Source organism: Anabas testudineus, chromosome 24, assembly GCF_900324465.2.
Source record: "Anabas testudineus chromosome 24, fAnaTes1.2, whole genome shotgun sequence".
Classification (NCBI taxonomy): domain Eukaryota; kingdom Metazoa; phylum Chordata; class Actinopteri; order Anabantiformes; family Anabantidae; genus Anabas; species Anabas testudineus.
The window spans coordinates 3296998-3309926 of NC_046632.1; the positions used below are offsets into that span (position 1 = coordinate 3296998).

Consider the following 12929-nt stretch of genomic DNA (forward strand, 5'->3'; position numbering starts at 1 on the left):
ACTTTTTGCTGTTACTCGTTCGTCCCGTTAGTCTGTTCGTAACAGAACAAACCAGCCACTAGTGCAACCATGGAACCACCACGTTCCACCACTGGTTGCTTCTCCCTTCCGTCCTGCCCCAGTTTTGTGCGCTATGGGGGCCTGGCGGATATTCTGGAGGAGGAGTATTTGGACCTATGTTGCAGTGCAGAGCATGTGGTCGGTTGGCTACACTCGGGTGTGGACCCCGAGTGTTTCGAGGCGCTGTACAGGGCAGCAATCGGAACCTTTGTGAAGAAGGGATACATGATGACGTATCCAGAGTTCCAGTGTCTTAAAGACACTGTGATGTCTGCTCTGAATTCCTTCAAGCAGGGGTTTCGTTTGACTGCCCTGCCTAGCCAGCACTGTTTGCTCTCCTCCTCCTCCAGTACTCCCCGGTCCCCAGCGCTTGTTTGTCCGGCAGCTAATGCTGCTTTTGTTAGTTCTGCAGCCGAAGCTGCTTTTGTTGGTTCTGCAGCCGAAGCTGCTTTTGTTAGTTCTGCAGCCGAAGCTGCTTTTGTTAGTTCTGCAGCCGAAGCTGCTTTTGTTAGTTCTGCAGCCGAAGCTGCTTTTGTTAGTCCTGCAGCCACTGCTGCTTTTGTTGGTCCTGCAGCCACTGCTGCTTTTGTTGGTCCTGCAGCTGATGCTGCTTTTGTTGGTTGTGCAGCTGAAGCTGCCTTTGTTAGTCCCGCAGCTAGTGCTGCGCTAGTTAGCCCAGCAGCCCATGCTGCGCTAGTTAGGCCCGCAGCTACTGCTGCTCATGTTAGGCCCCCGGCTAGCACTACTGCTCATGTTAGGCCCCCAGCTAGCGCTGCTTTAGTTGGTCCCCCAGCTGCCGATGCCGGTTTTGTTAGTCCAGCAGCCGATGCCGTGTGTGTTAGTCCAGCAGCCGATGCCGTTTTTGTTAGTCCAGCAGCCGGTGCCGCTTTTGTTGGTCCCGCAGCTCCCGCTGCTTTTGTTGGTCCTGCAGCCCAGGCTGCTTTGGTCTCGGCTCCTGTTCCTGTCACGGATCCGGCTCCTGTTCCTGTCACGGATCTGGCTTCTGTTCCTGGTCCTTCAGCTGTCGCCGCAGTTGCAGCCACCTTGATTGCTGCAGTCACCGCTGCTCTGGTGTCAGCTGCTGCTCCGGTCCCTGCAGCCGCCAGGTTCCCAGGCGGGTCGACGCAGAGGTCGCCGTCGTCGCCGTCTCTTCAGTCTGTGGACGGGTCGACGCAGAGGTCGTCGCCGCCGTCTCTTCAGTCTTCGGACGGGTCGACGCAGAGGTCGTCGCCGCCGTCTCTTCAGTCTTCGGACGGGTCGACGCAGAGGCCGTCGCCGCCGTCTCTTCAGTCTTCGGACGGGTCGACGCAGAGGCCGTCGCCGCCGTCTCTTCAGTCTTCGGACGGGTCGACGCAGAGGCCGTCGCCGCCGTCTCTTCAGTCTTCGGACGGGTCGACGCAGAGGCCGTCGCCGCCGTCTCTTCAGTCTTCGGACGGGTCGACGCAGAGGCCGTCGCCGCCGTCTCTTCAGTCTTCGGACGGGTCGACGCAGAGGCCGTCGCCGCCGTCTCTACCCTTTGAACTTTGTTTGTCACCCCAGGAGATGTGGTGGGATGACAATGAGGACACCACCACCCTGCTCCTGTCTCCTTGGGGGGCCCCTGAGAACTGTGGTCCTGTTCTGGCCCCTCAGCTCCAGCTGGCTCAAAGTTTGTCGCCGCCGGGCAGTCCGCCCGGGGCTCTCCAGCCTTGTTCGTCGCCGCCGGGCAGTCCGCCCGGGGCTCTCCAGCCTTGTTCGTCGCCGCCGGGCAGTCCGCCTGGGGCTCTCCAGCCTTGTTCGTCGCCGCCGGGCAGTCCGCCTGGGAGTCCTCAGCCGTCTTGCTGCTCCCCGGCTCTCTGCTCCCCATCCGGCAGTCCGCCTGGGGGTCTCCTGCCTCGTGGGTCGTATCCTGGCCCCCGGCCTGGGGGTCCTCGGCCTGCTCTCCGGCTGGCTTTCCGGTCCCTGGTTCTCCAGCCGGCTCAAGGGTCTCGGGTTCTGTCTTCTGGTTCGCCGCCTCCCGGCCGTCCGCCCGAGGCTCTGTCTTCTGGTTCGCCGCCTCCCGGCCGTCCGCCCGAGGCTCTGTCTTCCTGTTCGCCGCCTCCCGGCCGTCCGCCGGAGGCTCTGCTGGTCCGTTTGCCGCCTCCTGGCCGTCCGCCGGAGGCACTGCTGGTCCGTTTGCCGCCTCCTGGCCGGCCGCCGGAGGCACTGCTGGTCCGTTTGCCGCCTCCTGGCCGGCCGCCGGAGGCACTGCTGGTCCGTTTGCCGCCTCCTGGCCGGCCGCCGGAGGCACTGCTGGTCCGTTTGCCGCCTCCTGGCCGGCCGCCGGAGGCACTCCTGGTCTGCTGCGCCCGGTCCCTCCTCCGGGCCTCCCTCCGCCCGCCCGGTCTGGTGTTTCGGGCCCTCCTCCGGGCCTCCCTCCCCCCGCCCGTCCTAGTTTGTTTGGGGCTGTCTGGGATCCGCCCCTTGCCGGGGGGGTTCTGTTACGATTCCTCCCTCTGCCCCTGTCTGTTATGTTTGTTCTGTCTCACTCTCCTGCCACACACCCATATATGGACTTCCTCTTCCCCCACTCTCCACACTCTGGACTAATTACGGACTCAATTCACCTGTTACTCCCTCTGTTTTAAAAGCACCCCTCAGTCCTCAGTCCGGTGCTGGTTTGTTGCTCTTTGACTTTCACGCTCATTCATGACACCCTAATTTCATTCATGCAGCACACTACTCCTCCACAATCTGGTCAGTCAGTTAGTCTGTTTGTTTGTTGGTTTGTCTGTGAGGCACTGTTCTGTTTTTGGTTTGTCGGTTTGAGTTGTTTGGTCTGCGCTCATGCAGTGTTTTTCAGTTGATACTTTGTCCTGTTAGTTTTGTATGTTTTGTTCTCGTTTTCCTGCCCTCTGCAGTGATTTTGGTTTGTTACTTTGTACATCTGCTTTGTCCGTTGGTTTGGTCCACATTAGTGTGTAGTTTCAGTTGTTACTTTGTATGTTGGGTTATGGTTTTGTTTGTATGTTGTTACAGCGCTTTTGGGTCTCTTTAATTTGGTACTTTGTTCGTGTTTGTTAGTTCCCTGTGTCCCCTGCCCTTTTTGTCAATAAATATATACTTTTTGCTGTTACTCGTTCGTCCCGTTAGTCTGTTCGTAACAGACATGCTATTACAAGTTATTTTTTATTATATTTATGTAATTAGATAAAAGTTGGACATTGCTAATGAGAGCCATGTTAGCAAGAATATTTGCAGTTTGAAATATGTGGAGGATTTTTAAAAATTTGTGCTGACGCTCGTTCAAAAAAGTGATGATAGAAAAGTCTGCTTGTCGTTCTTTATTCATTACCCGGGGAGAGTCGCACATATCACCTGTGGTGCAGGTAGTGACAACTCTAAAACTCTGTGTCTGTACACCTCTTTTCAATGTGTGCTTTAAGGAACTCTTAACCAATCCGATCTTCTCATTTTAGTCCACTCTAATGTTACAGGAAGAGGAAAGTCCACTTGTATATCATGTCCACCATACTATGGGGTTTGGCTTTAAGTGGTACTACTCACAAACTAGTTTTGCAACACTTATTTGGTTCACAGAGCTTCCTGAGTTTTCTGCACGCATCGTTTCATAGATAAGAGAAGCATGTCTTCACTTTGGGGTTCAGCTAAGTCATTCCATAAATTCAAGATCACAGTATAAAGTTTCTTAATAAAGGAACAAGATAGTCTTGACATGACTGGTATGAAAGAGCTAGACGCATTGTCATAATGGAACAATTAGGCACAAAAAGCATAAAGGGAACTGTCTCTTGTCTGTTACTGCAGTTTGTAGGACATCAAATAGGACATCAAAAAAGCCACATTTGAAAAATATTACTGAAAAAAATTATTTTCAGTTGTGAGCAGTTGTGAGGAAGAGGAAAAAGTTTGGAGTTTGTTTAGTTTAATTTCCCTTACTGTGACTTGGAGGTATTCCAACCCACAGGGTTTTTCCCACAAATAATAAGTTACTCTTCAGCAACTCAGGTGATCCATAGTGGCCTGCCAAAATTCTTGTAAGATGATAACCAGTGAAATTATTGTGGCACATGTTGCAACATGAGCAACAGTTTGAGCCAGGACAACGTATCAGCAAATGTCGCAGATACTTCTCAAGTAAAGGTTGGAAAACATAATAACATGCTCAACAGTCCATGGTCACTATTGTCAGATTTACCTCTTTATAAGCTTCATACATTTTTAATAGAAGATAGACTGCTGACAGGTTAGTGAAATGCACACACTATGCATCTCCAACACCACACTGCTGTTGGCTGCTGTTATTCAGGTGAGTTGAAGGCATTGGAGAAATGAAAGAATTCATTGAGAGCATGTTTACCCCTAGTGTTTCCACATTTAGTACGGTGGATGAGTCATGCCGTATTGCAGCTGTTGAGTGAGCTACAGGCTGCTTTGGAGACAAAGGCCCTAACAATGCAAAGCTGGAAATTCAGCATAGTAAAGTTTTCCCCTGCTCAGGACTCACTGAACAAGGAAAAGTGTTACCTGAGTTGCTGAAGAGTAACTTGTCATTAGTGGAAAAAACCCTGTGGGTTGGAATACCTCCAAGTCACAGTAAGGGAGATTTCTAAACAAACTCTAAACTTTTTCCTCTTACTCACAACTTTACTGAAAATGTTTTTTTCAGTTGCCAGTTACCTGAGTTAAAGGAGCAAGTGAGTAAATATTGAGACTGCACACAATCTAGTACTCACTGTTTGGCTTTAGGCCCTTCTTGCTGTGCACCATTTAGGACAGTAGAGGGCAGGACACTTGTTTTTTTTAGGGTCATGGCAGCGAAATGTTTTTTTGAGCTCTCTCCCAAAACCTTTGTTTAACTTTGATCTATTCTGAGTATAACATTTTGGAAAAATTACAACAACTGGACAACATCTGTGTTATGTGTTCCTTTCTTTAAACGTCTCCATCTTGCTGAGTTACAGTGGTACTTGCTGCTCAACAGCCACAGCTAAGGGTGAACCCACTAACCCTGTGGCCACAGCCAGCGGGGATCTACTGCGTGACATGTGGTATACTCTCAGAATAGTTCATTATGGACCAGTGATAATGCAAAGTTTTGTGAGGTAAAGCAAAATCAATTTCAAAGAAATGGAAAATGTAGCTCTGAACTTGAGTTACGAAAAAGAAAATACAACACTGTTGTATTTATTTATACTGTCTACATATGTCAAGACAGAAACAAAGCATTTATTACATCAAAAGGTGTTAATTATATCATGATATAACCACTTCAGGACCTTAACTATTCCCTAAAGGAAATGTATCTTCATTCTTTCATAAGCTATATTTAGCCACCACTAAGGTAGGCATGGGTTAGTGCTGTCAGAACATGACAGATACAATGTTCAGTGTTTGTAATATATCATGTAAGTGAGTAGTAGTATGATCTGTGTACAAGTTACACAAGGACTAACTTTCCCTGCACGGTAAATGACAGTAGCGGAAGTATGTGACACCCAGGGGAAAAACATGTTATGTTGAATGGGAAAGTAAATTGTTCTGGAGGAGCAGCATGGCAGACTGATTTACTGGGACATGAGGCATCAACACAGGCGCAATATGAGAACCATGTCACCATGTTCTGCACTTCCATCTAGTACCAAATTAAGACAGTCACTAATCAGTCTTTGACAAGCTCCTCTTTTTCTCATTGGGCAACAGTTTGACATTTCAAGATCTGTCCAAGTGGATTAGCAGAAGCTGGAATCTCTTAACCAAAAGCACCATTATGATGTTCAAGTAGCATGAGGAAGGCGGTCAGTTATTTGGTTTTTGGACATAAATAAATTACCAGTCCTGTGCTAGTGACTGTAGCCAGTTTGCCTGTCAATCTGCCTGTCTGCAACCTCCTGATAAAACTGACCCAGCTTGTTTGACTCTTGCTTTTGATTCTAATGTGTAAGTTTCCTGTTTTTCTGGATTTTTGTGGACTGATTCACTTGAAAATAAGTATTTTCTGTTGAGGAAGTTCTGTTAATTCAATTGTTAAATTTAGTTTATTTATATAGCACCACTAAAGGCACTTTACTATATAAGACCACATGGGATATAACTGCCTACCTGGACAGGTAGGGTGAGTGGAAAGAAGAGAGAGAGCAGAACAAAAGTTAATTATGTGCAATTTTGGCACAATTTGGCAGTTAAGTTAAAAGAGGAGAGAAGCTCAGTGTATCAAAGTAGTCTATAGCAGCATAACTAAGACATGGTTAAGTCACCTGAACCTGCCCTAACTACAAGCTTTATAAAAATGATGCAGTGCATTTAGGAAGTATTCACCGTGCCTATTATTATATATTAAATATTGTATGTAGACCTCTGAGACAGGATTGCATTGAGACACAGATGTGGGGAACAGTACAGAAAAAGTTCTGCCGCATTGAAGATCCCAATGAGCACAGTGGCCTCCATTATCAGTAAATGGTAGAATGTTTTGAACCACCAGGACTAAAGCAGGCCCCTGGTCGAACTGAGCAGAGAGCAGAACCTTCCTTGTGTAGTGAATATTTGATTTGAAAGGGTTTTTTTTAACCTCTGCCTTCTTGCAGTCTGAATTATTTCCTTTTTATTTCTGGTCACATTTTTTAATTATTGTCTTCCTGTGCAACTCAATCTCAAATCTATTGTATTGCAGGATAACGTTTCAATTTTAGTCTATTTGTAATGTTAAAAATTAAATTACATTCACACACAGCTTCTTGTGAATATGTGGCAGTGACTGGTCTATAATGAGGGGTGACGGAACCACCGTAGTGAGGAACCACCTCACCAGTCTGCTTGTATGTGTGAAAGAGAGAGAGAAGGAAAGGAGAGCATGCATCTGTCTGCTAGTGATCATCAGCTCGACTTATTTTTTCCCATCCCAAACTATATCCAGAGAGGATAGGGTTTTTGGGGTTCTCCCTTGACTTGTGGCAGCCACAAAGTACAATAGCACTGCATTTTGTAAGCTCCCTGTGTAGCGGCCATGGCAGTCTGGTGCTCGTGAGCTCCTGGTCGGCATGTACATGTATAAATAATCCTTGGTGTAGGGCTGTTTGGTATTACCTTAACCATCTTTGTTCACCTTTGATGTCAACGTAACCTGGCTGTTAAACCTGCTTTGATTTTGTGTATCTGAAAGAGTTTCCTGTACCTTTCGGTGGTTCGGTGGAGTTCACTCGGAGAACTCCAGTTACCCAGCTAACCAATTTGATTTACACTTGTGCAGTTAAGAGTTTGATAAACCATATAAACTAGACTCACATAGAAAGGTAGAAATAATTAGGACAAGACAAAGATTGTGGTCTTGCACAAGGGCCAATGAATCAATGCTTTACTTTTGGTTTGAGAAGATTGGCCTTTATTGGATAGTCGCTATTTGGAGAGCACTTTGAGAAAATACAAACAGTCCTATAACAATAACACAGACATTTGTAACAACGCAGATATCTGAAATGTATAAACCTGTTGTGTGCCAGCTGTGATCATTTAAAACACGTGTTGGACCGCACTGACTTTGAGACTTTAATGGAGCTTTGAGTTAGAAAAATCAGCTTGAAATATTCTTCCAGTAATGATCATTCTGAAAGCTGCTCTGAACCAGCTGTAAAAGAAAGCATAAACAAATGGGTTGAGCATTGAGTTGGACCTTCCGAGGATGCTAAATATATCCATGACAGAGTCAGGTATCTCATAGTTACTCACTGGCTGAAAGTTGACACAAAGAAAATAGGGAGTCCAACACATCAGAAAAACTCCCATAACAACAGCCAGAGTTTTTGTGGCTTTTTTCTCCATCTTACTGACAGTGGCTCCAGGCTTTGTGCTCTGACAGGTTGTGTTCTGGATGCTGTGGACCTGTTTTTGTGCCACCTGGAAAATCTTTAAGTAGGTACAGAGCATGACACTTGCAGGCAGATAAAAAGATACAATGCATCCTATAGTGGTTGTTATTCTAAAATCAACTGAGCAACTTTCAGCACATTTGTTCTTTGATCCAACAACCAGCACGCCAATTCCAATGACAACAGAAACACACCAACTCACCAAGCTCATGATAGTAGCAACTTGAACATTGATTTTTGTTGTGTACCTCAGAGGCTGGCACACTGCATAATATCTGTCAACAGAGATACAGCACAGGTGAAGAATTGAAGAATTACACAGCACTATGTCAAAGCTGCTTCTTATTCTGCAAAGTAAACTCCCGCAATACCAACATGAGGTCTCACTGAGTGCTATGCTCAAAGGACAGACTAAAATCCCAACAAACAGGTCAGCCACAGCCAGAGAAAGGATTAAATAGTTTGTAGGAGTGTGGAGCTGTTTGAAATTATAAATAGACATTATTACAAGGAGGTTTCCACATGTTACAATTACTGATGAGCATCCATAGAAAACAGACAACAATACACCAATGCATGTCAAATTTACTGAGCTATCACAGGAAAATCTTTTCTGATAAATATTTGTTTTGTTAAATATTAACCTGAAGTCCATTGTTCTTGGCTGCAGTGGTTCAGGTAAAGTTTTCTTTTAGCATAAAGTCAAGTAATAACAGCATGTGAGGACAAAGCACACTACAAATTTGTTTTGACTCATCACACAGGTTTCTACCACAATGTGAACCTCTTTGTCAAAAAGTTAATGAAATAGGTACAGTATGTTAGTACCTACCTAATTATCATAAATGATTAATTCATCAGCTGACCAATCCATATGGGGAAGGCTTGCATCATGATTGCAAATGTTTCAACATAGGTGTAGCAAGCCATTGTGTGTGTACATGTCTATTTGTGTATTACATGATCATCAGTTGTTCTTCAAAAGAAAATAGTTAATGTAAAAAAACAAAGAAATTACAAGATTGAATGCAGAATGATTCAGAAATCATTGCTCTGGACATAGCTTGACTAAAGGGACATGGCTAGGGTGTCACAGTTTCGGCCTGGCATCAGGCCAAGTTGTGGATTTCCCTCACTTCACTCTCCCTCTGGACTCCGCCCACCAGCCCATTCTCTCCCTCTGCTCACAGCAATCAGCTGAACATTGGACTCACCTGTGCCCACTTTCCCCTACAAAACTCTCCTCAGCCCTTTTCCCCGCTGTCAGTTCGTCGTCGCTCCCCAACCAGTCTCCAGTCTGTGTTTCCCGTGCCTGCTAAACCTGCCTGTTCCTGCTCATCCCCCTCAGCCCTGTCTGCTTCCCCCCTTGGATTCCCTGGACTTTGTTCCCCCTCTGAATTCTGGACATTATTACCTGTGTTCCACGTGAGTGTTTTCCTGCCCTTGTGCAGTGGTTTTGTTTTGTATTTTGATATCCTGATTTGTTACTTTGTTTTCAGCCATTCTGTTAGTTTTACGTTGTCACTTTGTATCCCTGTTTTCCTGCCTGTTTTGTAGTGTCGGTTGACACCCCCCTTAGTTTCTGGAGCACGCCACAACCATCACCAGGTTGGCCATCAAAACCCTCGCCGATAAGGATTTCCTCATGAACTACCCGGAATTCAGACACCTCAAGGACTTTACTCTGGCTACTCTCAAAACCCTCAAGTCCCGGACCCCTACCTCCCAGGCATCTGTCCACCACAACAGGTCTGACCCAGTCTCTTTGGCCTCCCCTGCTGTTAGCCGGCCTACTACACCATTAGCCTCACCTACTCCCAGTCATGACCTCCCCGCTCAGCCAGCTCCATTCCACTCACACACCTCACTTTCTCCTCTGACGCCTGTTGCCCTGAGTCCTGCAGAGGCTCGGGACATCTATGCCCAGCTGAAGGCTCAATCAGCCCCAGACTGGACCTCCGGGTCCCCAGCGCTCCCGAAGATGGTCCTGCTAAACGCCGCCGCTCACGGCGGAGACCCAGAGCTTCACCGGCCCCCGGCTCTGAATCGTCCTCTGCTCCAGTCCTCACGGCCGCTCCAGTCACCACGCCCGCGCCAGTTCCTGCTCCAGTCTCAGTCACGGCTGCAGTTCCTGCCACCACAACTGCAGTTCCCGCTTCAGTTCCCGCGCCAGTTCCGGTCTCAGTCTCGGCTCCAGCTGCCCCAGCTTCAGCTTCAGTTCCTGCCACCGCAGCTGCTCCTGCACCAGTCACAGTTCCTGTCACCACCGCCACCACAACAGCTCCAGTCCTTCAGTCCGCATCCACACCAGCTCCAGCCCCGGTCTCCACCACCACAACAGCTCCTGTTCTGTCTCCCCGTCCTGTCTTTTCTCCGGGCGGGTTGACGCCGGCACTCCAGGCGTGCGCTCCTCAGCCGGCACTCCAGGCGTGCGCTCCTCAGCCGGCACTCCAGGCGTGCGCTCCTCAGCCGGCACTCCAGGCGTGCGCTCCTCAGCCGGCACTCCAGGCGTGCGCTCCTCAGCCGGCACTCCAGGCGTGCGCTCCTCAGCCGGCACTCCAGGCGTGCGCTCCTCAGCCGGCACTCCAGGCGTGCGCTCCTCAGCCGGCACTCCAGGCGTGCGCTCCTCAGCCGGCACTCCAGGCGTGCGCTCCTCAGCCGGCACTCCAGGCGTGCGCTCCTCAGCCGGCACTCCAGGCGTGCGTTCCTCAGCCGGCACTCCAGACCTCCGCTTCACAGTCCCGAGGCTCTCCGGTCTGCGGCTCTCCTGGCGCCCCCTCCGGGACGTCCGCCCGACACCCTTCGGTCAGCGGATCTCCTGGCACCTCTGTGGCTCTCCGGTCCTGTTCGCCGCCTCTCCTGCCGCCTCCCGGCCGTCCGCCCGGGGCTCTCCGGTCCTGTTCGCCGCCTCTCCTGCCGCCTCGCGGCCGTCCGCCCGGGGCTCTCCGGTCATGTTCGCCGCCTCCCGGCCGTCCGCCCAAGGCCCAGCTTTCTGGTTCGTCGCCTCTCCTGTCTCTGAGCGGGTCGACGCTGAGGGCTCCGTCGTCGTCGCCTCTCCAGCCTGTCCCGTTCATGCCGTCGGAGCACCCGCCCTGCGCTCCTCAGCCGGCACTCCAGGCGTGCGCTCCTCAGCCGGCACTCCAGGCGTGCGCTCCTCAGCCGGCACTCCAGGCGTGCGCTCCTCAGCCGGCACTCCAGGCGTGCGCTCCTCAGCCGGCACTCCAGGCGTGCGCTCCTCAGCCGGCACTCCAGGCGTGCGCTCCTCAGCCGGCACTCCAGGCGTGCGCTCCTCAGCCGGCACTCCAGGCGTGCGCTCCTCAGCCGGCACTCCAGGCGTGCGCTCCTCAGCCGGCACTCCAGGCGTGCGCTTCGCAGTCCCGAGGCTCTCCGGTCTGCGGCTCTCCTTGCACCCCCTCCGGGACGTCCGCCCGACACCTTTCGGTCAGCGGATCTCCTGGCACCCCCTCCGGGACGTCCGCCCGACACCTTTCGGTCAGCGGATCTCCTGGCACCCCCTCCGGGACGTCCGCCCGACACCTTTCGGTCAGCGGATCTCCTGGCACCTCTGGGGTCTGCTGCGCCTTGTGCAGTGGTTTTGTTTTGTATTTTGATATCCTGATTTGTTACTTTGTTTTCAGCCATTCTGTTAGTTTTACGTTGTCACTTTGTATCCCTGTTTTCCTGCCTGTTTTGTAGTGTCGGTTGACACCCCCCTTAGTTTCCCTGGTTTTTGTAGTGTGACTTAATAAATCCTGTTTCAGTTCAGACCTGCCTCGTCCCCCTCCTTAAACTGTGACATAGGGTGTGAATGGGTCAAGTCAGATTATTAGCACCCTATCTAATAAATCTAAGACCTAATTGATACAAGATGCACTGACAGCAAAGCAGTTGATACAGTGTTCTTGCAGGTGAATGTCTCTATGCTAATAATCATAATACACCTGGCTATAGAAATATTAAAATATGCAATTAACATATATAGTGTCAAAACACATTGATACATGGTTGAATCTACTCAAGTATTGTGTGGTTTGTTGTAATCATATTTTTGTAATATTCCATCAAGTGACATTTTTTTATTTCACTAAACCCAATATCTTATAAGTTTCCCTAAGCTATAACTGATAGGAATGATTTGTACAGTATACAATGTGATTACAATTAAATATTTCTATATGCTTATATGTTTAAAATATTTATTTGTAAATTAACAGATTTTTACTTAAACTTATAAAAACTAATAAAATATATGCTGCTCATGGCAACACTGACAGATATTATCAAAACAGAATATTTGTATAACCTGAAAATAACTACTTCATCTTTTGTTTGGTGAAGATTCTGTTTACATAATTTTATTTTCGTTGATTCTTGTTTTCTGTGACAAACCAAAGAAGACTTAAATTTACATTTAATAATTTGTCACATGCTTTTATCCAAAGCAACTTACAAGATACAAGGCAAAGACAATGTAAGCGTAAGGGTGTCTTGCCTATGAGGTGAGGTAGGACACAGCCAGGTTTCAAACCCTGGTCTCCTGCATGGAGGACAGTGGTCTTACTACCACACTATCAATATAATATAACAGTCACTTCAAGAATGCATTGTATTCTTCCAAATCTCCACTGGCAAGGGGAACCAAACTATACAACTATTGCAGTTAGTTAGTATACTACTTTGAAGTGTCTAATATAATAATTCAAACAATAAATATCACTGAATGTCTACGCTCAGTTTCAGATTTGGGTTTTGCCTGTGTGTATATTGTGTGTATACTTACGAGGTGTAACCAACATGAGAACCAGAGAGCTGTCTATGGGTGAAACACAAGGAATTGTGAAGCTGAGAGAACATGGAAATCAATCAGAGCCAAACATTAGCCATAGCCAGTACAACCATTTGGTATGTCCTAAAAAAGAAAGAAACCACTGGTGCACTAAGTAACAGACGTCGAACAGGTAGAGTAAGGAAAACAACAGCAGTTGACAACAGAAACATTTTGAGAAAACAACTCTTAGTGACATC

General features: G+C 48.4%; 1 protein-coding gene across 1 annotated transcript; it reads right to left on the reverse strand.

Annotated features, from left to right (window-relative positions):
- Positions 1-7584: 7584 nt before the first annotated feature.
- LOC113149579 (trace amine-associated receptor 1-like) lies at positions 7585-8559 on the reverse strand. The gene has a single exon (XM_026341785.1). The coding sequence runs from the start codon at positions 8557-8559 to the stop codon at positions 7585-7587; it is 975 nt and encodes a 324-aa protein (XP_026197570.1).
- Positions 8560-12929: the final 4370 nt, after the last annotated feature.